Source organism: Haliotis rubra, unplaced genomic scaffold, assembly GCF_003918875.1.
Source record: "Haliotis rubra isolate DU_JTF1 unplaced genomic scaffold, ASM391887v1 Scf1923, whole genome shotgun sequence".
Lineage (NCBI taxonomy): Eukaryota > Metazoa > Mollusca > Gastropoda > Lepetellida > Haliotidae > Haliotis > Haliotis rubra.
Genome location: NW_025765918.1, coordinates 35,650 through 62,472, shown reverse-complemented (window position 1 = coordinate 62,472; position 26,823 = coordinate 35,650). Strand labels below are relative to the sequence as shown.

At 39.2% G+C, this 26,823-nt stretch overlaps 1 protein-coding gene and 1 pseudogene across 1 annotated transcript; both read left to right on the top strand.

Annotated features, from left to right (window-relative positions):
* Positions 1-1,420: 1,420 nt before the first annotated feature.
* LOC124274640 (sialate O-acetylesterase-like) lies at positions 1,421-7,580 on the top strand. The gene is made up of 6 exons (XM_046710001.1): positions 1,421-1,819; positions 3,236-3,374; positions 3,774-3,934; positions 5,792-5,946; positions 6,778-7,013; positions 7,513-7,580. Exons 1-6 carry the CDS (start codon positions 1,421-1,423, stop codon positions 7,578-7,580), a joined length of 1,158 nt encoding a protein of 385 aa, XP_046565957.1.
* A 3,246-nt stretch (positions 7,581-10,826) lies between these two features.
* LOC124274639 lies at positions 10,827-20,619 on the top strand (annotated as a pseudogene).
* The last annotated feature ends 6,204 nt before the right edge of the window (positions 20,620-26,823 follow it).

Below are 26,823 nucleotides of genomic sequence, written 5' to 3'. Positions count from 1 at the left end.
AACAATATTACAAACTAGGGATGCCACAATACATCAATACATCAATGCATCGATACTTTTTCCTAGACGATACAATTATTCAAAACTGTATCGATATTTAGTTTTGAAAGTATCGGTTTAAATATGTTTACGTATCATTTACATTTTGCAATTGTATCATGTTTTTTTATGTTATAAGAGTTATAAATGAATATGTTTCATGCACAAAATGGGAAATTAGAACTTTTAATCTCTGAGAATAAAAAATGTACAATGGACAATTATAAAAAATGAAATATCAATATTCAAAATGTAACTAAATTTACGCAATATTACCGCGAAAATAGGTATCGTGATACGTTTCGAATCGTGACATGGGTATCGTGATTAGTATAGATTCATGAAACTTATGTATCGTGACATCCCTATTACAAACGATACATTGACTGACTGTCCATTCCTTGCCTAATCAGTGAAGGTAATCAGGATGGCATTTCAGGCCAAACTGTGTGTACAGCTACATGTACAGCAAGATGGATGAAACCAACGCAGTTTACTTGTTGTCCTGTTTACCATTTTCCACATAAAGGATTCACCTGAAATTGTACATTGGTCATTCACTGCTGTAAGGCTTATAATTCATGCAAAGTATTAAATTTGGATTTGAACTATGGCAGCTTAAAGGTATCATCTTTTTGTAAGGTAAGTGACCTAAGAGGAAGGTCAAGATCACTGTGGAGGTAATTTAAAAGGTATGTGGCAATTTTATAACAGTGATGCTCAGTGCGATCTCAACGGGTATCTTATTCTATTCGTTTACGTCGAATTGAACGAAGGAACATAAGTTTGTATTTATGTGCTGGATAGACATTTGAAATGTTCTTGAAATACACTTGTACTTGTTCTCTCTCGGGAAAATACTCGAAAACGTTTTATGGTCGCAACAGGATGCTTTATGTCCATGATACCTAGTAACACGTCAAATTTAAGACGTGGCTCTTGTAGGAAAGACCGTAAGTCATCTTGGTTTTAAGGTTAAGAAATGTACTCCAAAAGTGTTCCTTGCAGCAGGATGAAATTATTTACTATAATGGTTAAGTGTTAGGTAGGTGTTTTGAACAAACATTATTTAATTTCACGTTATTGGAATGCTCATTCTTTTGGTAGTTCTCCTTTTTGTGTACTGAGGCTACCAGTCCCTGTTTTTGTTTGACAAAGATTATAATACTCTAATCTTGCTTGTAAGATAAGAGCTTGTGCCATGAACATGAACGGAACAAGCAGGCGGTTGTCTGGAATTCACGCTCAAGGCTTTAAAAACCGGAAGAACATCTACATTTCTTATTAATGTCGTTAGGTAATGACAGGTGGCAGTTTCTGTTTTGAACTATAAATGTTATTTGTCGCTTTCTCCTTATCCTACTGTTTACTACATATCCGGATGAGCTACAGTGCCGGAACACTAGATTTTATTATCCATGATATTTCATATTTCATTTCATCATCAGTGGAAGCGGGTTCGTTCAGCTTCTCGAAGTCCTATGCTAATCATATGGTACTGCAACAAGCACCCAAGAAGGCCACCATATGGGGGTTTGCATCACATGTGGGGGAAACAGTGACGGTCCAGATATCTGGGAAGGGATCGGTGACAACGACAACAAGACACGGAGATAACGGTGCTGTTGTATGGTATGCGCAGCTTCCGCCAGTCAGCGCCGGTGGACCATACACCATCACAGCTACATCCAGGGAAGGGAAGCTAACTCTGTCCGATGTCCTTTTTGGTGACGTGTGGGTGTGTTCTGGACAGAGCAATATGGGATTCACCATGAGCATGGTGAGTTTTACGTGAGTTATACCATCAGGTCTCTTTGTTGTTGTTGTTTTGCATGAATAATCTTTCCTCGAGGGCTTTCTCATACCTAAAGGACAGGACGAACTCAACGGTATTCAGACTCCTGACAAAAATACAATTTGTCCAGTTGCAAAACAAAGCTCACAGTCAAAGTATCATGATATTGTATATAAAAGTGAAACAATATAATATATATACAGCGACTCTAAAATATTCAGAAGTATGTAAATTGTTTATGTTGCTCACAGATATGTCATTTAGAACTTAACGTTTTCACAGACTCTTCCTTTCTCTAATGTCAAAACAAATGAGACTGTTTGCATACATGTGCAGCCATCTTGCACCCACTGGGTAACATACCTACTATATTTATACAGAATTCTAAGCAGACCGATGTAAACCAGGTTTTTTTGTGTGTTGTGCGGATTTCGAAAATCCGCGGCTGAACATATCAGGTTATCAGAGCTCGTTCTTCAATACATATTTTTTATACACTGAATTTCCTGGTCCTGGTTTTCATGTCCTGAATATAGTAATAAATACTGATGTATGAAAGGTATAGTACTTTCTGTGAAAGTTGTCCTGCATTAGACATGCGCTTTCACGAGATGGAGCAACATGTTCCTCATATAATAATGGTGCTAGATTCAAAACGTCAACATCAGAGGAAAGTCCCAACAGTCATTAACCATAAGTGGATATTCTGTACCTAAGGCATGTATTTCAAAGAAAGTTATTTCCAAGAGCGCACGGAGCAATGAACGTTCCTTGAAGCCAAGACGCCAAGTAAGACTTGTTTTAATGCTTATGCCATGCAGTTAAAGCATCTTCGCCGGAATTTGTTAAGGTTACCACGACCAGAAATGCTGTAATTGGTGTCGTTAGTATCTATGAACGTAACTTTAGGTTCCTCATTTTGCCGACTGTATGCAAATTGTGTGTCTAGTGTGTGTCTGAATCATACAGGGAGTGCAAGATGGATCTGGTTACTTCTGGGAACAGATAGCAATGTAGATGCTTCTGTTTCTGGATGTACCTGTAGATGCATTTCTAATGTCTGGAACGTACCTCATGGATTGGATTGTTGAATGAGATCCAACCTCTATGGAGTCCAACATTGCCATGGGAACGTTCACTTGGTTGTCTGTTCGAGACTCAGTTACTTACATAATTTGGGCATTTAGCTAATATAATGTCTGGTGCCACAGTAACAACACATAAAAATCAATGCTTTACTGCGGGCCAATCCTAAAGTGTTCACAGCTATTTTGCCCCAAACAACAAATGGAACCTGTTTCTGAGGATAGTCAAGGCAGTGTACTGTTATGCTCTGTCGATATACATATTGTATTGGTAGTCTTTGAATGCGCTGGTGAATTGTGCATGTTATATTTGCAGGCTTTCAATGCAACTGCTGAAATCAACGACGCTGACAATTATCCCCACATCCGTCTGATGACAGTATTACATCATACATCTCTTAAACCAGAAACTGACTTTCATGGATTGTTCCAAAGCTGGTCTATTGCTTCTCGGCGTAAGTAGAAATTGGAACATGCTTTGTGTTGGCAAGTGATGGAAGTCGTCTACATGCAGCTGAGATGGTATATATGTATGGCACAAAGCAAACGGGCAGGTATGTTAAGGTACAATATCATCAGGGGTCATGATGAAATCAACTGTCACCTGGTTATGTCTTTTTTTTTGCTTGTTTTGTTTGGGTTGACGTAGAAAAGGTTCACGATAAATGTATATGTTAAGAAAGTGGAGGGGAGAGGGGTGGGGGGGGAACGAGTCGGGAATAGATTGGCTTTCGATTTTAATTTTAGTTACTCTTACTTTTGTTTTTGGGTTGTAGATTGTTTTGGGTAATATACAAACACTTTTCCAATTTCAACTTTCATTCACTTGCTGACATATTGCTGACTTTGTTCAGATTCGGTGGGAGGCACGGACTGGGTACATTTCTCCGCGCTGTGTTGGCTCTATGGGAAGCATCTCTACAAAACTTTGAAGTACCCCATTGGACTGATCGCAACAGCAGACGGAGGGACTATGGATGAAGCATGGTCGTCTCCAGACGCCCTGTCCAAATGCGTCAGCAAAAATCAAATACCAAAGTCAGCATGAAAACGTTTTGGTTTTGGTGTGGTTGTTTTACATAGATTAGTTGACAAAGCTTAATTAACAAAAAAACCTAGTAAGACATTATGTCAAATATACATAACTATTTTGGTGCTCGACACATTGCTAAAGTGATACACAGAAGCAATGTTTTCGCTGGTATTGTATTTGATGCAGCCTAGCGTTTCTGAGAGTGGTTTAAGACTACAAACATTTTGATAATGTTTGTAATAATTTGGTTAAATCCTGTTTTCAAGTGCTTTCTTAGTCTATGAGTTGTGTGATGACGATGAGGTGGCTACCTCAGAGAGTGTCACGGATGATCCAAAAAGTAATTGGATGTCTGCTTTACTAAGTAAGTGTGATCCAAAATATCATTATTGATAGATATAATATTCACTTACTGTTTTGGAAATGGCTGCCTGTATGTCCAGCTTATTTTAAGATTTGTGTCATCGCGACGCTGATTCATTTCCCGAGCCCATTGATGGCGATGAGGGGTGTGATCGAACCCTGGTGTGACTCAACCATAGTACTGGCATTTCTACTTTTTGTGTGTGTGATCCTAAATATTAACATTGTTAGATATACTATTTCTCCCCTGATTCTGGCTTGTGTCATCGTGATGCTGATTCATTTCCCAGGCCCAAGTACAAGAGCAATGGTGACGTGGATCACGACACGTATTCCAGTCTTTGGAATTCAATGATTCATCCTCTTTTGCATACAACTATATATGGCGTCATCTGGTACCAAGGTCAGACTTTGATAGCGCTAACCATTATCCAAAAGCGTAAACGAATAAGCATATAAATTGCAAACGTTTTTGTTACATGAAACTGTTTTATTGGTAATATTGTGAATAAATGTTGAGTATACATAGAGAGAACTGAAATGAATATAGGAGTATAATCAAATAGATTTCCCATTGTATTTCATTTACGTTTTTCAAAGGAATGTTTAAAAGCCATATGCAGATTCTCGGTCAGCATAACTCAACAGACATGTAACATCAGTTATCTGGTGGTGTACTTATGTTGACAAAACCAAATTCTCTCACGACACAATTTTGACATTTCAAAGGTGAATCAAACAGCAACCCTGAAGACGGACTCGACAGATACAGTTGTACATTCCCGGCTCTGATAGATGACTGGAGAAAAACGTTTTCAGAGGCTACGAACGGCCAGACGTCCAATATGTTTCCCTTTGGATTTGTCCAGGTAGACAAAACATTTATTTAAGATGTATATACATGTAATTACTTTTCAACCAGAATGCTATCCTTGCCATAATACATCCTGTTCTTCGAATGTGACCCTATACTACAGCGAGGTAAGGCATTCCTTTATCTCATAACTATCACAATTAGTCTGGTTTCATGCCTGTAGCCTACAAGCGGCAGATCAAAACAGTTCGCGTAGCAGAGCACAACTGTGCACTTGAGCATTGCCATGTTGTAAAAGGCAAAGAGTTTATCAAATGACTTCTGACACTCGTCACACAACCCAACTCTCTCGTACCCTGCAAAAAATATAAATGTGTGTGATGATCGAATATCTTCTTCAACATTTCAGTTTTCGGGTATTGCCAGGCTGTATATAACGCTTTCATAGACATACAGACATTTCTCTATTTACTTGTACATTTCAATACATTGTGATTGAATTGGCTCTTATAACAAATACTTGTACATTTCAACACAATATGATTGTATATGCCTCTTCAAACATTTGCTTGTGTATTTCAACACATTATGATCGTATTGCCTCGTAAAACATGTACTTGTACATATTTACGGTTCTACATATAGTGATTGCATCTCTTCAGTTGGCTCCGTTCCGACACTGGAATGTCAATTCTGGATGGGCCATTTTGAGGTGGCACCAGACCGCTGACTATGGCTATGTCCCTAACGATAGGATGAAGAACACCTTCATGGCGGTGGCCATGGACCTGCCTGATTACAATTCACCACATGGAAAGTAAATGTCATCTCAAGTATACCTCCTTTTAAGATTTTTTGGGGTTGAGGGCGTTTGGGTAGCCTTGTGGTTAAAGCGTTCGCTCGTCACACCGAAGATCCGAGTTCGTTTCCCTACATGGGTGAAGTGTGTGAAGCCCATTTCTGGTGTCCCCACCGTGATACTGTTGGGATATTTCTAAAAGCGACGTAAATCATTCTCACTCATTCACTCTTTGGTTGAGTCCATAGAAAAGAAGAAAAGTGATAAACCTTTCAGCCACTTTTATGACATATAAGTATATGGGCTTAAGACCTTTCATTCGAAAAAAGAGATACAGTAACTTCACTTTTCCAAATACTTTATTTAAAAAGCAGTATACCGAAAAAAGCTACATATGCCTAAGTCCCAACAACAGCCCATGTCCCTGAGATCTTTGCAGACGAGTAATCTACTTCTCCAGTTTCGTCCAAAGTATTTCTCGAATGATTACTGCACTAAGGACGTCACATAATTAGGAGGTCCGAACTATTTAACATTCATCACAAACATGAGTTTGACCAAACATATCAGCTGGGAAGGGTTTTATTATGGGCCCGTTACAAAGATTTTTTGTGCAATGAATTTGCACTGAACCTTCCAAAGTCGTGGAGTACTCTGTTACATATCAGCATGACGTGCTAATGATGATGACACCTCAATCTGTGTACCATATAAAATGTCCAAAATATTGTGTAGTTCCGACTTTTAGTATGCTGTCCACAATACTCTAGGATGTCCTTCTGTAAAAATATTATTTAACCATTTTTAATAGAATACGTAACGGTTGGAATTGCATGGTTTTTTTCGCAGCATCCATCCCAGAGATAAGGCAGACATCGCACAGAGACTGTACATCGAGGCCATGATTGTCGCTTACAAGAGGACGGACATGCTAAACCAACGAGGACCATTCCCTACTGGGTTTACAGAAGTGGTGAATAAGAAGACTGTACAGATTTCATATGCTAACACAAGGACAACCATCGAGAAGAGAAATGATAATGGATTTGAGGTTCGTCAATGTCGCATTGTAAGAGTGATCTTACGTATTGCAGCGTTAAGCGTTAAGACCAGAATAAATTATGAATTCATTGCAAAATGCTCACAGTAAATAGGCAAGGTAAATATATTAACATATTCAGTATCGAATTAAATAAGAAGGATGGGTAGATGAATGAAAAGCGATTTATTAGCATGTATTTACACTAGTGAGTAGGTTTTACGATATTTTAGAAATATCTTAGCAACATTCGCAGTGTCCTTCACCCACTGTAACCATATTTAGAGCCAAAAAAGAAGTAATTTATCCAATAGGCAGCAACCCATTAAGATTAAACAAGGTGGAAATAAAGAAAAAAAATACCCTTCATCTTCATGTTTGTTAAAGCAAATTTATTAATACGTTGCTTAATTATCTTTTATCTCAGTTTTCATGACTTTCGGGATATTATCTTTTCAACATCTACAAAACATTTACTGGTCTTTGTCAATTTGGGAAAATACCTGCAAAATGTGTTTTAGCATTCCATATTTTATTTTGTGCAGGTGTGTTGTGTCCCGAGGAGGGACATCACAGATACCCGCAAGTTCTGTCCAATGACCTACCCTTCTAAACTGTGGAACGCTGTTCCCATCACGGCTTCAGACTCAACGTCTGTTACAATCAACTACCACAATGCTTGCACCTCAAGCAACCCCTACCTTGGCGGTATCCGTTATGAGTGGCGGGAATCCCCCTGTGATATGAAGAAGTGTGCTGTGTACAACAAACTGAGCGGAAGTCCTGCTCCACCATTCATACACTTTGTCACCTTGTAGATGGAATTACTTGTATATCACTGTGGATCTCACTTGTATTGATATGTAATGTGAATATGTTATTTAAAGACGAATAGAGATATAGATATTTGTTGTTGTTTGAGTGTTAGCACATTTAATGGGTGTCACTAAAACGATATCACTTACGTGTTGACTTAAAGGAGAATACGAGTGAATTGCAATAATTTGCTGGGTGAAAGATAAAGTCATCAGAAACATATTCCCAAATTTTCAATTACATATTATGTATAATTATGTTTTAATCGCGAAAACAGTTTCTGTAAATCTCAGCTTCGGCCATTATGCATATTTCGCTGGAACCCACATGACCTTTACGCTCGTGACGTCAAATGTGCCTGGAGTCCGCCATATTGCCAAAGACCAAGCGCTACAGTAGTACAAATCGTGTTGTTTCTGTCGTTTTTGTAAATGGTACGATGGTGTATTGCGTTGCCTGGGGATGCACGGCATCATCGAACATGGGAAAGAACCACCATTTCTTCCGTTTTCCAAGTGAAATGACAGATTTCGGCAGGAGAAATGCGCCGATCATTCCGAGTCGGACGCATATCAAAAAGACATGCCCGCATGGGGTATGTAAATCCCCAAGCTAGGCTGAAGAAGGAAAAAGTACCCACGAGATTCATTTATACTCCATCATTCCCTGTAACAACTTACTCTCAGTGGTATTTTTAACATAACTTAAATCAAGTCCGATTGCCAGTCGAATTGCCCCCGCTACAAAATGCCCCAGCAAATTTGGTCAAATTGTCCCAGTGGGGTAGTCAAAATGCCCAAATTTATTTAAAATGAATAAATATAGGCCATAAATGCATAGTTTTGTCAACTTTGATATTATGTTCTTCATATAAAAGTATATACATAGTTATGAGTTTACTAATGAAACATTTATCAGAAATATTACTTCCTAATAACTTTTATATGAAGAACATAATATCATAATAAGTTGACAAAAACTATGCATTTACGGCATATATTCAATCTTTCATATTTTTCCATTTTGTCCAATTACGCACGTCGGCATCAGACTCGCTATTTGTCAGTAGTGTGTGCCGTGAAAGTTGTTTTGTATTCTCATTGGCTGACATGATGTCATTCTAAGGCTATGACCAAGTACCATAACTATTTCCATAACCAAACAATGGGGAAACATACGTTGTCCTGACTAGTATTTTATAATTCACCAGTTTTCGGGGAATAACTTATCTGCGTCGCAAATATCATCTCTGCTCGACCAGGCTGGGATCTTGTATCAAGACTTGATACGTTATTAATGAGAACTTGGATCCTAATGTTTTTCAACAAAATAATTCCAGTGTAATTTTTGAAGCAGATCAGTTTTATTTTCCCTCGTCTGAAGCATAATTATTTTGTTTTTAAATCCCAGACACCCTACGGTCACCCATTTGACACAAAATGAACATTTTTTTAAAAATAATTCTTAGTGACTGGTCATATATTTATAGGGGTGGGTTTGCTAACTGGAACTGTATGACATTTTGCTGACAAATAGTAATCTTGTTAAATGATATGGTCTATTTTTATATTTATTTGGACCTCAAGCGGTGCCTACGTTTCGCTTGATTCTTCTTCTTCATCTTCAGTGGAAGATTGTTTTGCAAGATGTAAAATCGGATCGTATTGATACGGTCTAACATCCATTTCAGAAATGACACCAGGCACAGCTTTTACTGCTTCAGAATCCACGGACACTGTTAAGTTGTGAGTTAAAATCAAAGAGAAAGCCATCAGCAACAGGCACTTATGACGTCATGTCACGTGATACCCCCTCTGCTCATTAACTGTCGGGTGTTTCCGTAATAGGCGGAAATACGAGTACGTTTTTGTGTTTTTATTGCTATTTTACAAACTGTTTGTTCAATTTTAATAACGGAATGTGACTTTTAGAATATCCTTTACAATATATCGAAAGTTTTGTTTTCGTTCGTATTCTCCTTTAAAGAAAGAACGTTGGCCACAAGAACACAATGACATTGCTGAAGCTTTGGTTGCAACTGTTTGTTTGTTGTTTAACGCAGCGCTCAACAATGTTCCAGCTATACGACGGCTTGCAAATAATCGAGTCTGGGCCAGACAGTCCAGTGATCAATAGCATGAGCATCGGGGTACTATGACATTAGTCAAACAAGTCAGCGAGTCTGACCATCCAATCCAGTGAGGCCCCTTTTACGACAACCATGGGCTGCCGAAGACCAGTTCTAACCCTGACCTCCACGGTTAGTTGCACCTGTCAAAGGAGATGTATTGCTGCGAGAACATGTTGACAACTTCATCGGTTTCAACCTTTTCGTGAAATTACATCGTTTGTATTAAATCTGACTACTGAGTTTTGTGAATACGTACATGTATTGTCGTGCTTTACTTACCTGACAGACTTCAAGATGACAGTATTTTGTGGCCCCATTCAGTTGTTACTAGTAGTTTTTGAAAACGATACAGTTCACCAGATATGTCATGTAGAAAAACGAAGCATAACTTATTTCAGTAAGACATCCATGGACTATCAGGCTCATTAATCTCCACATTGGTGCAATGTGCGAACCCCATTTCTGGTTTCACTCACTACGGCGTAAGCCCCAACGTCATCCTGAAAATGTTGTCCCCTCTACAATGCAAATCAGTTACATTAAAAAATTAATATCACAAGTATGCCTTTTTAAAATTCTAGACCAAAGACCCTTAGTACAAATAAAATAACTGAAATTGGTGAGGGATACATGCACGTGTACGTTTTGGCAGCACATGGTGTATAAACACACATTCTGCAGTTATTTTCTATTGACATCACTGTGAGGTATTATATAGATGGACAGGACATATACTAAGATGGGATGTAATGTCTCCTTAGATCCTCCTTATGTGTACAGATGAGAGAGACGTGATATTCGCCAGGACTGTTTCTCTTAGCAGGAAATATTTGTTTAGGCAAATGGCAAGGTCATTCCTTCTATTCAAGGCTTATTAGAGTTTGACAGTGTGAAACAACAGCCGGGTGGTGATAAGCTATATCTTTAAGCACAGTTCGGTAACGATGACGAAGTCAGACATGTTCAACTTACTGTCGGTGATTTTGATTTCGTTTGTCATTTCTGAAGGTGAGTTGTATTCACTTACGAACATGTTTTTAGACATCAACGAATCATATACATTCTTTCCCTTGTCCGTGATACTTTGAACACGACAGTATGATCTTTGACTTTTTATAGACTTTGTTTTGGAACTTCACACAGCAATAGATTACATTTTGTTTTCTTGTTTGTTTGTTGAACGCCGCACTAAGCAATATTCCAGGTTTACGGCGGCGGTCTGTAAATAATCGAGTCTTGACCAGAAAATCCAGTGATTGAAATTATAAGCATCCATCTAAGGAATTGGGATACGATGACATGTGTCAACCAGGTCAGCAAGCCTGACCTGATCCCGTCAGGTGCTAGAAACAAATGTTCGAAGCGTCGATAAATACAACTCATTCTTACCAAATACATTGAACAAGTTCATAAGTTGAACCTATCATACTTTAATAATAATAATAATGTGTCCATTTATATAGCGCCAGACTCCACACTAGGTATGCTCATAGCGCTAGCAATCAAGGCACAGCACATTATTACTCCGAATAACCCAAGCTGCCTGTTAGGCGCTAGAAGGTTATAGTCAGTATAGAAGGTGGACTTTTTCCACCGGGTACCCATTTCCTGCTGGGTCAACAGAGACAATTTAAAAAAAACTCACTTGCTTAAGGTGAGACCACATGTGTCACATGTGCTTCGTTGTGGGGCAGGACTCAAGTCCTAGAAACTCTCAAGCTGCCAAACATGGTCACCCATCCAAGGACCCTCCAAGCTCAACGCTGCTTAACTTCACCGATTTGTGACCTGAGCTTGAGCACAGGACCACGCGCCACCACATACTCCATTGGTTGAATAATTGTAAACTTGTATGTTTGTGCTATCCTATATATCTGTATGTGATTCTGTTTCCGTTAGAGGGTGTTTGATGTTATTAAAATTTACGTTTCTATTTTCGTCTTAGTGGAGGGGGCCTCCTCATTTAAATTCGCCAGTTCCTATGGTGACCACATGGTGCTTCAAAAAGCTCCATTCAAGTCCACAATATGGGGGTTTGCATCAGCGGCGGGGGAGACTGTCACGGTCCACATGACTGGAAAGAGGTCCTTGACAACAGCCACAAGGCCAGGAAATCATCCCGGTGTTTTTGTGTGGACTGTCCAGATTCCGCCTATGGACGCCGGTGGGCCATACACCATCACGTTTACGTCTAGCGAAGGAAACCTAACTCTGTCCGATGTCCTGTTTGGTGACGTGTGGGTGTGTTCTGGCCAGAGCAATATGCAGTTCACAATGAATATGGTATGTTCTCTTAGTCTATCTTAACTACCTTCACTATCCTCACTATCCTCACCTCTTCTCCAGCAGCAACGTCTAACAAGTACACATAACTCATTTAAGGTGCTCACAGAAAAAACTTGTATAAATGCGAACTGTATGGTTACATACAATCCGTTTGATTTCATTTGAGACCGATAAATTGCTCACTATAGGCCGTTTGCTCCAAACTCGTACCAATGAATTGGTAATTACAAGGAGTTACAAGTACAATTCGTCAACAATTTTCACATCTTTCTTTTTTGTTTTCCTGTACCAACTCATGACCTAAATATGGCGCATTGATATACAGTAATAAAAAAGTTGTTTAACAAATTATCATAAGACTGCTGTTGTTTTAAGACATTTAGTTACACGGGAGTCTGTACAATCACTTTAACAGCCGAACACGGTTGAAAGTCCCGGGGACAGTCTCAAAAATTTACTCTGAAGATTCACTGTCACTGTGATCACTAACATCACTGTCAATTGAGATCACAATGGGCTGGACTGTTGCATGGTGTAAACCATCACGTCTCCAATATGCGGATTCCACGTCTTTCACAACTTTGGCTACCTACTTGGCCCAAACCTCCTGTGAAATGTTCCCAAGACTCAGAGTCACAAGTTTTTGAACATCTGATAGTTTAAATGTCTCGTTTTATCTGCCAACATCACCTTTTACAACCCCAGATCATCTCGATAGGGTTCAAGTCACAATGGTAAGGGGGGTAGACAAAGAACATCATGTCCATGTGCATGCAACAGTTTGTCCACTTTGTACACCGGCTTGGTCTTATTCAGCTTGATGACGTCATACAGGACAGGCTTTGTTGCTTTTGTTGGAAAGGGAACACTGTTCGACTCCAACCAAGTTATCATTTCCCCTTTCCGTGAGTTTGACGTCGGCATCTTCGTGTTCAGATCCTGCACACTGTGGTAAGAGGCGTTGTCCATAACGATGAGGGACTTCTTTGCCAGAGCAGGAAGCAGTTGTTTCTCCGTCCACTCCAAGAACACAGTGCCATTCATCTCTGTATGGTAGTCCCTGTTGTCCTTGGATTTCGAGCGGAAGACTAATACACATCCCGGCAGAAGTCCTTTACTTTCACACCCAGCATGTAAAATGATTAGTCTCTCGCCTTTGCCGGAGAATGCTTTGTGTTCATCACATTAAGAAGCGGAAACTAAAATCATTCTTCACGTTTTGCATGTTGATGCTCAGCATCCTTCTGTTGCAAAAGTTGTGATATGATCAGATGATACAGATGTGTTGATTCTGCTTCTGAAGGTTGTTCAAAAGGTGAAAACTTCTGTTCTATTAGACAAAGGCACTGGTGACAAACGAAGACTTCTGGATGTACAAAGTATCATCAATCTAAAAGGGTCCACTCTGTGCAATGTCCAGCCAGCCCTTCATGCATTTACAGGACGTGATACCACCAGTGCCTTTTGTCAGACGTGGCAAAGTTCTCCCCATTGAGCTTCTCGAATGATTTATCCAAGATAGGACTTTCTGATGAGATAGCTACTGACTTGTTGAGGTCTTTGGACTCCTTTGTGTGTCATATGTATGGTCAAGTCACACACAATGTAAATGAGGCTCGCTACCAAATCTTCATGAAGAAGTTAAAACCCAAGGGAGGACAGACTATGACAAACTATGATGATGTAGACATGAGACTCCTTCCACCTTGCAGAGACTCCCTACACATGCACATGCAGCGTGCGATCACCAGGCCTTGATCTTGGTCAGTGCTGACAAGAATCAACCCAGTGTTGCTCACCCTGTGAGCTAAGGGTGGCTGAAAGGGGGAGTAAATGCTCTGAAATGTCAATGGACCATAGGCAACATCCTTCCACAAGAGTTGACTGACATAATATCCAGCAAGAACTTAGATTTGAGTAGAATGGAGGATACAGACGAAGTTGAGATTGAGAGTCTTCTGGACACAATCTATGATGATTCGGCATAAAGGTACATACATATAAGTAATGGTAAGTCAATGTTATAAAAAGCCAAAGTGAGACTAAACCACCATGCTATAAGTAAAGCTGTAACATTAATTTTGATCATTTTAGAGCAATTGAAGAAATAATACGTTCTTTAACCAACTAGACAGTGTAGAAAAACAGCATTCAAGTCTGATTTCCCTTAGACACAATGCATTTTTCAAATTTAAAGTCTTCCTGTGCCTCTAACTAAATAATAAATGTTAGATATTTTCATTGTTCCTGATAAAGGGCAGTTATTAGAATGTATTTTGTGATAAAAGGAAAAAAAACTCATTTTTCCAATTTTTTACCCCCTGGCCCCCCTCTTGGGGTGTCAGGGCATGGGAAATCCCCAGCACCCAGACTACAATAAACCATCTCAAAGTATTTTCATGCTTTAAGTATAGCTGTAACATTAATTTTGATCATTTTAGAGCTATTGAAACAAGAATACCTTCTTAAAACAATTGCCCACTAGAAAGTGTCGAAACACGTATAAAGTTTAATTTTTTCCTTAGACGCAATGCATTTTCAAAGTAAATGTCTTCCTGTAACTGTAACTAATCAATAAACCTTAAATATTTTTATAGTTCCTGGTAGAAAGCAGTTATTAGAATGTATTTTGTGAAAAAAAAAGCAAAACTAATTTTCCCAACGTCTTCCCACCCTGACCCCCTTTTGGGTGGTCACTGCGGGAAAAATCCCCCGCACCCAGCCTGCAAACACCTGGAATTTGAATGTACATATGGTGACTTCAAAGCCTATCTTCCCTTATTAGAAACTTTCATCAGTTCTTAGAACCTTAGACGGTGACAAGACTATTTCAATAGTTATCTTTAGATATTAACTCACTCACTATTTTAGTAGATTGCTCTACACTGGAGCACTATCAATATCAGCATATCTCAAATAGTTTCGAAGTAGCTCGATTCCCTACGTAACTACATTTGTTATTATTTCAGGGTTTCAATTCAACAGCTGAGATCAACGATGCAGACAATTACCCAAACATTCGTTTGTTCACATCAATGCAAATAACATCTCTCAAACAGGAAACCGATTTTTTTAGGACTGCAAGAAGGCTGGTCCGTCTCTTCGAGAGGTTGGTTAACTTTCACAAGGATGCATTCGGAATAATTATTGACAGGTCTGAACTGAAAATCAAAGGCTAGTCATTTTCCAAAAGCCGAAGTTTGATAATGTTGCAAAACAATGCTGACATAAATTTGAACAAAAATAATAGGGGTTTGACGACATTAATATTATTTCTATCTATATGACAAGGTAGTGACACTGCCAAGCAAATCTTCCCAACAGCTGGCCAATTACATCAGTTTTTTAATTTCATGTAAATACGTTGCTGTAACGCCAATCGATATGTTGTGGTGATTGGAAAATGGTCATAGAAAGTAAGTTTTGTATAATTTTCAGGCAACTTAAAGGTCACATGCAACGTAAAACACAACTTTGCAGATTCTGATACCTTTCGGTATGGACTTACCGAAACAAGTCGTCAAAAATGCAAATTCAACTTATAAAGTTGAAAAATAACGCAATGAAAAAAAACGCGCGTTAACGGAGTTCAAACGATTCACTAATTTTCCCCCGACTTTTCGGGGTAAAACTGGTTTCAACAGCTTGGCTGCGCTCATAGCACGTGCGCAGTGAAATAGGTTCGCGCAGCTTGGAAGCGGGTTGTCCGGTGAATACTCGGTGAAGGCTTTGGTGTGAGCTATTTTTCTAATGTTTTGTTGATATCTCACAGGCGCGAGCTTTTTATATGTTATGACAGTAAATTAACTGTTTATATAATTTCATTTGTCTATTTCACCACAAGTTCTTCTTACCGAGTCACTTTCTCAGTTCGATACTTAAAAGCAATGTCATTATTTAGCGTTGACAGAATTTCTAACTGTGATATAGATATGTCGTTGTCACAGACAAAACTCAATGTCTTGTTTTATTGACACCTGTGTGTCTGCCTGCCTGTCTGCTAATGACAATATTCAATACACAGCTGCTATCACTGACCACATGCAATTTGAACTTAACACCAATCAGGCTATACACCATAAACAAAATGCATTGATTTATGGCCCGAGTTCGGTCTCTGTCACATTATGTAATTACACAGACAAGCAGGTGTGATACTTGAACACATGACATGTTATGATGTCTGTTGATTGCAAAATGTTATACACAAAAAATGAGCTTGTATTTACAAAACCCAACATCTCTCTATATACACACACAATGAGCCGTGGGGGCATCTGCAAATGAACCAGCCGTTACACTTGAGAGCACACCCACCCGCTCTGACTGGGTTCGGTATCCCGGCTGCTTCGTTTCTTGGGAAGTAAACCCAAGTACACAATATTGCACTTTTGATTTGCGATTGTACGCTTATAATTGTGTTTATATGTTTTTTCATAACCAGCAATGTATATTATATGTCATGAATAAGTGATAATTGTGTTTTAATTATGTTTGATTTTTTGGGTTGCATGTGACCTTTAACAGGTCATATTGTGTGTATAAAATCAGAAGTTTTTCTTCCTGTCTAAGCCAGCGATTGGTTGTTTCCAACGTACGCCTAGTCCCATCACTATACGGCAGTAATTCAAGAACACGTGTTCGTGGTATAGTGGGAATCGTATAAACGTGATTTTGATCTTTGGGAATATGGACAGGACTTAATCTCAACAAAAACCCAAATCAAACAATGTACATGTTTGTTTGTTTTTTGTTTTGTTTCGTTTTTTTTTATTTTTAGAAACGGTAGGCGGAAAAACGTGGCAGTATTTCTCGGCACTATGCTTCATGTATGGAAAACATCTTTACTCAACTCTGAAGTACCCCATTGGGCTGGTAGCTACATCATATGGAGGGTCCCCTGTAGAAGCCTGGTCCTCCCCAGACGCCCTAGACAAATGTATCAATAAAAGTGAGATACCTGTGTGAGTATATAAAATACATTTTCTAACGAGATATGTTGAGGAAAGCCCATTCTCTGCGAAACTCATTTATGTGTTAAAAATCGTATATTTCTAAGCATTAACCGAAAGATAAAGAGTGATTTGAGAAAGTAACAAGTATTTAATGTGAAGAACGTCAGAAACTCGTTTAATTACAATATAGGGATAACCTAGACATCTTATATTGGGAGACTTTTAATATTATTAAAATTCTTCAACAATTGTTTCACATGAATTGAAAAATTGGAAATTTCCCTCCCCCCCCCTCTCTCTTCTCTCTCTCTCTCTGTATGTATGTATTATGTATGTATGTGTGTGAGTGCGTGTGTGAGTGCGTGCGTGCGTGCGTGCGTGCGTGCGTGCGTGCGTGTGTGTGTGTGTGTCAGTATACATATTTACTGATCTTGGCCATCGTCATTTAAACCCAGAGCGACATACAATCGAAAGCCTACTTTATATTATTACTGTACATGTAGACACAATATACACATTGTATCGTCAATATACATTGTCTGCCTCAAAGCATCGAGGGATACACATGTAGCTGCATATATTGTATATTGTTCTCTTGGAATATTTTCAGTTTTATGTGAGTTTTTATATTTTTGGGTTTTTGTTTTGTTTTTGTATTTTGTTGTTGTTTTTTTGTTTTTGTTTTTTTGTTCTTGTCATTCTTTTTATATATTCTGCCAGTTGTCCTGCACCGTTTACATTCAAGTGTTGCTTTGGTCTGACGTGATATTAAAGTTGGAGCAGATATCGTTTGCCTTTGTAAAGTGAACATATTTACTGTAAGTGATTTATGCCATGCTCCTCAGCCCAACATACAAGGATGGTGCTGTCGATCCTGCAACATATTCCAGTCTTTGGAATGCAATGGTGTATCCTCTTCTGAACATGACTATATATGGCACAATTTGGTATCAAGGTAAGAATGTATGAAAATTCAAATAAGCTGCCCAATATTTCGGCATTGTCAATATGCAGCAGTCTTTGTTTACAAATACCGAAAACCAAAGGAAGTTCGAAGTATAAGATGTTATATGACAGTAGTATTTGGTACTCATAGTATTTACTAAGTTGGATATTTGAAATATTTGTAAATAAGGTCTATATACATACATTATTATGATTAATATTTGTAAACAACATATCAGTTTGGACCGCCTTCATGCAGTTGAGGCTTTCTACAGGTGAGACAAATAGCGACCCTCCACACGGATTAAACAGGTACAACTGCACATTCCCAGCAATGATAGACGACTGGAGGGTAAAGTTTGCAGAGGCTTCGGGTGGTCAAACGTCCAATATGTTCCCATTTGGATTCGTGCAGGTAAATACACAGTGTATGCTGCACAGAAACTTGTATAACCCTGTTTCAAATAAATACCAAATTACATAGCCGTGTGAACCCGAAAATACGTCAACGTTGTGTTTAACTGGATCTTCCACTGTATTGAACCGACTGTGACACTTTCTCTAACATAATGTTTCCTCAGCTAGCTCCATACAGGAAAGGACAGGTTGCCTCAGGTTGGAGCGCTATGAGATGGCATCAGACAGCTGACTACGGTTTCGCCCCTAACGACAGGATGAAGAACACCTTCATGGCCGTAGCGATGGACCTGCCGGACTTCGCATCACCAGTCGGAAAGTAAAGCTTGGAAATCAATATTAAAACCTTGATATGCTTGGAAATCAATATTAAAACCTTGATATTTCGTGACATAGATGTCGAAAATTGACGCTCAAAAACATTAAAATATTGACATACTAGTACCTACCTAAAATGAAATAGAGTATATACAATTAGCATCACAAACAAAATGTGTTTTTGAAAACAATTATTATAATACATATTGGTAATATATAATACTGTCATTTTGTCACTTCGTATGGAATCTAAGGAAACATCTTATATACATCTACCAAGTACAATCGCCCTACTGCTCACAAATTGTACATTGTAAATTATGTATTTTTGAGCAGTTCAGCATATCACATGCTTTCATTTTGTTACACTGACATAATGCAAGTGATGCATTGTAAATAATGTATTTGCCTTTATATGTTCTTCAGATTCAACTCTGGGGGAAATAAAGACATGCATGCATTCATTCATTGATTCAATTAGCATCACAAACAAAACGTATATTGATAAAAGTGAGTGAGTGAGTGTTATATGATAAGTATAATCTAGCATCATACTGAGTGAGCCTAAACGGAAGAAAACCCTTGAACAGAAAAATATCAGTTTTCACCAACAGCTGTCATCATTATTCACCAATTGGTTTCCTCCCAACGGAACCTGTTTCGGTGATTATTCTAAGGCATTGGTCGGTTCATACCGTATATTACTAGACAAGGTGACGCCTATTTAGGATCTCATCGTTTTGGCGTTTTTTCAATATATTTGTAGCGGTTTGCATGCACAAATGTTCAACGTCAAAAAGTCGTTGAGAAGTGCGCTTGTATCTGTCATTTTATGGTTAAACGTTTGAACGAACTTAGTTATATTAACAAAGGGAAGATCTACATAGAAGATTACATTTGAAAGTGTCTATTTCAGCATCCATCCGAGAGACAAGGAAGACGTCGCCGAGAGACTGTACATCGAGGCCATGATCGTTGCTTATAACAGAACGGACATGCTAAACCAACGAGGACCTTTCCCGATAGGGTTTACAGAAGTGGTCGATAAGAAAACTGTAACAATTTCGTATACTGATGCAAACGCCGCCATCGAGGTCAGAACGAAAAACGGATTTGAGGTATGAAAATCCCGCCCTTTCAGAATAGGTATTATACAAATGGAAATAAATTACATAAATGTATGCACATTTGTGAACTCTCCTTTGTTCGATATTAATATGTTTTTCTATTTTATGAGCTAATGCATCAATAAAACATCAACAGAAAAGGTGTATCTGTCCCACACATTTCACTTTGACAATCATTCCAAATTGGTAGTCCAAAATGAAGAGCAGGTTAATATGTCATGAATGTTCCAATCAAATGAAAGCTCCTGACAATAATAAACATCAAATCAATCAATCAATCAATCAATCAATCAATCATTCAATCAATTCTCTGGAGTACATCCATATATTTCGTCTGAACAGGTGTGTTGTGTCCCAAGAAACGACATATCGGACACAAGGGACTTCTGTCCATTCTCATCCCCGTCTGACCAGTGGAAGGATGTTCCCATCACGGCTTCAGCCTCAACGTCTGTAACGATCAACTACCACAGTGCTTGCACCTCAAGCAACCCCTACCTTGGTGGTGTCCGTTATGAGTGGCGGGAATCCCCCTGTGATATGAAGAAGTGTGCTGTGTACAACAAACTGAGCGGAAGTCCTGCTCCACCATTCATACACTTTGTCACTCTGTAAAGTAAAATAAAAGTAAAGTAAAATAAAACACTGAGAAATATATTTATGTCTGTTCTAATCAAATAACACCAGAACACAATTTGCGCTGTCGAATAGCAAGTGATTTAATCTGATCATCTGGACTGTCGCTTGGAATTCGTATATTGGAAAAGCAACAGTAACAATCAACGGTTACAGTATGTCCAGGATTTGCTTGCACTGTGGTGTAGGAATAAAACAGCCAGTAGCTGCAGCTCGCCAAGAACGTTCTAACATAGCAGCTTGCAAGCAAGCCATGGTTATGCATCAACCTTGGTTCTGTAACCTGGGTAATTATAACCCAATGACCTGTGTAAGCGTTATTAATGCTCTCAATAATCATCTATGCCGAACTTATCATCCCTTACTCAGCAAAATATGATCCAAACTACCTTTTACCTGTTACAAGAAACATCGATATAAAACCCCAGACACTCGGTAGATGGAACTAGATTCTCGTGTACCGTGTAATATTTACTTTTATCCTTTGTGAGTCATATTTAACCACAATATTCCTGAAACACGAATTCTGATATATAATTTGATGTGTCATTGCAAATGGTCAGTTCCTAACTGTAATATTGTCAATCAGTACATTTATAATATTAATATCAAAACAGTATTCACATACTTCATATACGACTGTGGGTGGAGCTTTGAGAATACTGTCTCAAGGAAATCACGATGTACAGAAAATACTGGAATTCAAACAAATACCCTTAATTGAAATGTCTGAGGAATAATTAATAGTTGGATTATAGAACCAAGAGATATATATGTCAACTGAAAAAAATACAATTTGGAAATAGTACCGCAAATATTTGATGTGTCAAACATTCAACAGCGAACAAATATATTGAGTCAAAAAAGAAACTTCACAAAATGTTATTTGAAAAATAATGAATATTTTTTCTCTGATGATACATCTATATATCCGAAATGGGATCCCTATCTTTCGACTCTAGAAAAACGTTAGCAAAACCCACTCAAACCCATCCATTCGTCGTGCAAATGACGTTAGTGCCAAAATCAGGTTTTGCATGTGCAGTTGATCACGTGATCTTCGCATCGAAGTTTTCTTCATATGAACGTGTTTGCATTGGCCTCAAGAATTGAAAAAACACTTTTAAACCACAGTTCTAAAGGTATTTGAAATGCCACGATCGTCAAATGTGCAGCGTGAACGTGCCGTTGGCATGTTGCAAGCGGGAAGACCAGTTATTGACGTCGCAAGAGCAATGGGATGCAGCCGTCGTACTGTTTATGACTTGCGAGGTCGTCTACAACAAACTGGCACCACTTCTGATCGCCAAAGGTCGGGTCGTCCACGTGTGACGTCACGAGCAGAAGACCGTCAAATCGTCCTAAGTCACCTACCTGACAGATTTCTGCCGGCTACACGAAACAGGGCTGAGATGTTTAGAGGTCGACTGTCCTCACAGACCATTCGAAATCGGTTGCGGACTGCCAATCTCCATTCTCGACGTCCATATCGTGGGCCAATATTGACGCCGTTTCATCAACGTCAACGTCTGCTGTGGGCCAACGTTACCTCCGATGGACCCAGAGAGACTGGAATCGAGTCGTCTTTAACGATGAATCCAGGTTAACCCTCAGATTTGCGGACGGCAGGCATAGAGTCTGGAGACGACGTCGTGAACGGTATACCCAATTTTGTGTACAGGAAGTCGACAGATTCGGGGGCGGAAGTTGCATGGTGTGGGGTGCTTTCTGTGGGAACAACCGTTCCCGACTTCTGGTTATCCGTGGAAACCTAACAGCTGCTGCGTACCGCGACCAGGTGCTCACCCCTGAACTCGTTCCTTTCATGGCGCTCATGGCCCAGGTCTACAGTTCCAGCATGATAATGCTCGGCCGCATACCGGGATGTTGACACGAAATTTCCTTCAAAACGCTGGAATCAACGTCATGGACTGGCCATCGAGGTCCCCTGAACTTAATCCAATAGAGCACGTTTGGGATGCACTTGGGAGAAGGCTTCGTGGTCTTAGGTACCAACCTCAAAATTTGCAGGAACTTGGCGCTGCCTTGCAAGAGCAATGGCGCAGAATCCCCAACCACGTGTTCGCAGGCATCAGGCAGTCGATGAGTAGACGGTGTTTGGCAGTGGTGAATGCGCGGGGCGGCCATACACGATATTGAACTGAGAAATTTCGCATTTTTATTCTTGTGACTTGACATTCTGTATACCCATGTTTTGGAACGGCGGTGTAGCCTAATGGGACTGATTATGGCACTGTCAGTGTATCGAGTACATCACACAGATCTCAGCAATGAAATAATAACAATAGTAGACAATTGTAATAATTTACTGGGTGAAAGATAAAGTCTCCAGAAACATGTACCGCAATTTTTATTTTAAAAATATGGTTTTCTTATGTTTTTATCGCGAAAACAGTTTCTGTTATCTGAGCTTCGGCCATTATGCATATTCCGCTGGATCTCACGTGACCTTTCCGCTCCTGACGTCATATGTGACTAGCGTCCGCCATATTACCAACGCTCAAGCGCTACAGTAATACAAATCGTGTTGTTTCTGTCGTATTTGTAAATGGTACGATGGTGTATTCCGTTGCCTGGGGATGCACAGAATCATCGAACAATGGGAAGAGCCACCATTTCTTCCGTTTTCCAAGTAAAGAGACAGATTTAGGCAGGAGAAATGCTCCGATCATTCCGAGTCGGACGCATATGAAAGAGACATGCACACATGGGATATGAAAATCCCAAATCTGGGCTGAAGAAGGAAGAAGTACCCACGAGATTCATTTATACTCCATCATTCCCTGTTACAACTTACTGCAAGTGGTATTTTTAACATAAATTAAATCAAGTCCGATTACCAGTCAAATTGCGCCAGCTACAAATTGCCCCAGCAAATTTGGTCAAATTGCCCTGGAGTTTTGGACAAATTGTCCCGGGGTGGGGTAGTCAAAATGCCCAAAAAATTTGTTTCAAATGATTATATATAGGCCATAAATTCATAGTTTTGTCAACTTTGATATTATGCTCTTCATATAAAAGTATATACATAGTTATGAGTTTACTAATGGAACATTTATCAGAAATATTACTTCCTAATAATTTCTATAAAAAAGATCATAATATCAAAGTTGACAAAAACTATGCATTTACGGCATATATTTAAACATTTTAAATAAATTTGACCAAATTAGTATGAATGACCAAGTTTGCTGGGGCATTAGCTGGGGCAGTTCGACTGGTACCCATGAGATATATATTATCAAAATCAGTAAGAGATTTCACATGAACTTGAAAATGTTTCGCTACAACGTTCTTTTCGGTTTGGAGCCCTAAATGCTGCAGTCTACCCGAAACATTGCCAAAAACAACGGCAAATCATGAAGTACTTGTTGCTTTCATTGTTTTTTCATTTTGTCCAGTTACGCACGTCGGCATCAGACTCGCTATTTGTCAGTAGTGTGTGCCGTGAAGGCTGTTCTGTATTCTCATTGGCTGACAAGATGTCATTCTAAGTTTATGACCGAGTACCATGTAGCTATTTCCAGAACCAAACTCTGGGGAAACATACATTGCCGTGACTAGTACATTTAATTCACCACTTTTCGGGGAATATCTTATCTGCGTCGCGAATATTATCTCTGCTCGACCAGGCTGGGATCTTGCCATGGAGACTTGATACGTTATTAATCAACATTAGGATCCTATGTTTTTCTAAAAAAATAACTCCAGTATAATTTTTGTTGCAGATAATTTCTATTTTCCCCCGTCTGAGGCATAATTATTTTGTTTTTAAATCCCAGACACTCTACAGCCACCCATTTGACACAAAAGGAACTGCAATCACATTGCAAAAAAATATAATTCATAGGGTCTGGTCATATATTTATAGGGCTGGGTTTGCTGGTTGGAACTGTATCACATTTTGCTGACAAATAGTATTCTTGTTAAATTATATAGTCTATTTTTATATTTATTTTGACTTCAAGCGGTGCCTCCGTTTTGCTTGATTCTTCTTCTTCATCTTCACTGGAAGATTGTCTTGCAAGATGTAAAATCGGATCGTGCTGATACGGTCTAACATCCATTTCAGAAATGACATCAGGAACATCTTTTATTGCTTCAGAATCCATGGACACTGTTAAGTTGTGAGGTAAAATCAAAGAGGAAGGCATCAGCAACAGGCACGTATGACGCCGTGGCACGTCATACCCCTCTGCTCATTAACTGTCGGGTGTTCCCGTAATAGGCGGAAATACAAGTACGTTTTTTGTGTTTTTACTGCTATTTTACAAACGTTTTGTTCACTTTTAATCACGGAAGGTTACTTTTAGAATATCCTTTACAATGTATCAAAAGTGTTGTTTTCGTTCGTATTCTCCTTTAACGTCACATATACCTTAGAGTATCCATACCAGATCGGCTAGATCATACTACTCGAACAGATTACCAAAGCAGCTTTATAGAAATAATAAATGTTAATCAATACAATGATCAATGATCACCTAGATGAACCGTCAACCAAACGTCAAAGATCCTCTACGATATCCATTAACTTACCTCTTTTGACTACATCCTCAGACATTAAGTACCCAAGATGTCAAACCAACAGTGACCAGATGAACGTCGTGTTATCTGTCTGCCATGACTTCATCAACTAGAACACTACTAACACAGCCGTATACTTTCAAGTAATAGGTCCCAAGCAGCATTCATTAATGCATTTCGCAAAAGCATTAAGCAGGTGACCATAACGGATGGCGTAGATATGTCATAATTTCAGTCACTGGTTTCTGCGTTCCAGATGTTTTACAGATAATTGTGGAAGAGCGACACTAAACATCAAACATGCACACTGATACTATTTACTATCGCAATACATGGGTACAATGTGTGAAGCCTATTTCTGGTGTCCCCCGCCGTGATATTGCTGGTATAATGCTAAAAGCAGCGTCAAAACTAAACTCACTCACTACTATCGCAATGACATACTTTAATCATCATGCTGATCTTATTTTAAGCTAGATGTTTGTTTGTTTCATTTGTTCATCAAGAGACAAAATTCACATCGAAACTGAGCAAAGATACTAATACAATTTATTGATCCAAGATCGCGCCACGTCAACATCAAAATCGTGTCGTTTGTGTGCCGTTTTCAGAGTTAGCCATGCAATGTAGTAACATTAATGAAGCATATTGGCGGTACCAACTCGCCGTTATGAAAACACACTAAACGTCGATAAAGTCCTAGGGACAATGAATGCACTTAGTATCGATGAAAGTCCAGGGGACAATGAATGCACTAAACGTTGATGAAAGTCCCGAGGACAATGAATGCACTAAACGTTGATGAAAGTCCTGGGGACAAAGAATGCACTAAACGTTGATGAAAGTCCTGGGGACAAAGAATGCACTGCACGTCGATGAAAGTCCTAGGGACAATGAATGCACTTAGTATCGATGAAAGTCCAGGGAACAATGAATGCACTGAACGTTGATGAAAGTCCTGGGGACAATGAATGCACTAAACGTTGATGAAAGTCCTAGGGACAATGAATGCACTTAGTATCGATGAAAGTCCAGGGAACAATGAATGCACTGAACGTTGATGAAAGTCCTGGGGACAGAAAATGCATTAAACCTCGATAAAAGTCCTGGGGACAATGAATGCACTAAACGTTGATGAAAGTCCTGGGGACAATGAATGCATTAAACCTCGATAAACCTCCTGGGGACAATGAATCCACTAAACGTTGATGAAAATCCTGAGGACAATGAATCCACTAAACGTTGATGAAAGTCCTGGGGACAATGAATGCACTAAACGTTGATGAAAGTCCTGGGGACAATGAATGCACTAAACCTTGATGAAAGTCCTGGGGACAATGAATGCACTAAACGTTGATGAAAGTCCTGGGGACAATGAATGCACTAAACGTTGATGAAAGTCCTGGGGACAATGAATGCATTAAACCTCGATAAAAGTCCTGGGGACAATGAATTCACTAAACGTTGGTGAAAGTCCTGGGGACAAAGAATGCACTACACGTCGATGAAAGTCCTAGGGACAATGAATGCACTTAGTATCGATGAAAGTCCTGGGGACAATGAATTCACTAAACGTTGATGAAAGTCCTGGGGACAAAGAATGCACTACACGTCGATGAAAGTCCTAGGGACAATGAATGCACTTAGTATCGATGAAAGTCCTGGGGACAAAGAATG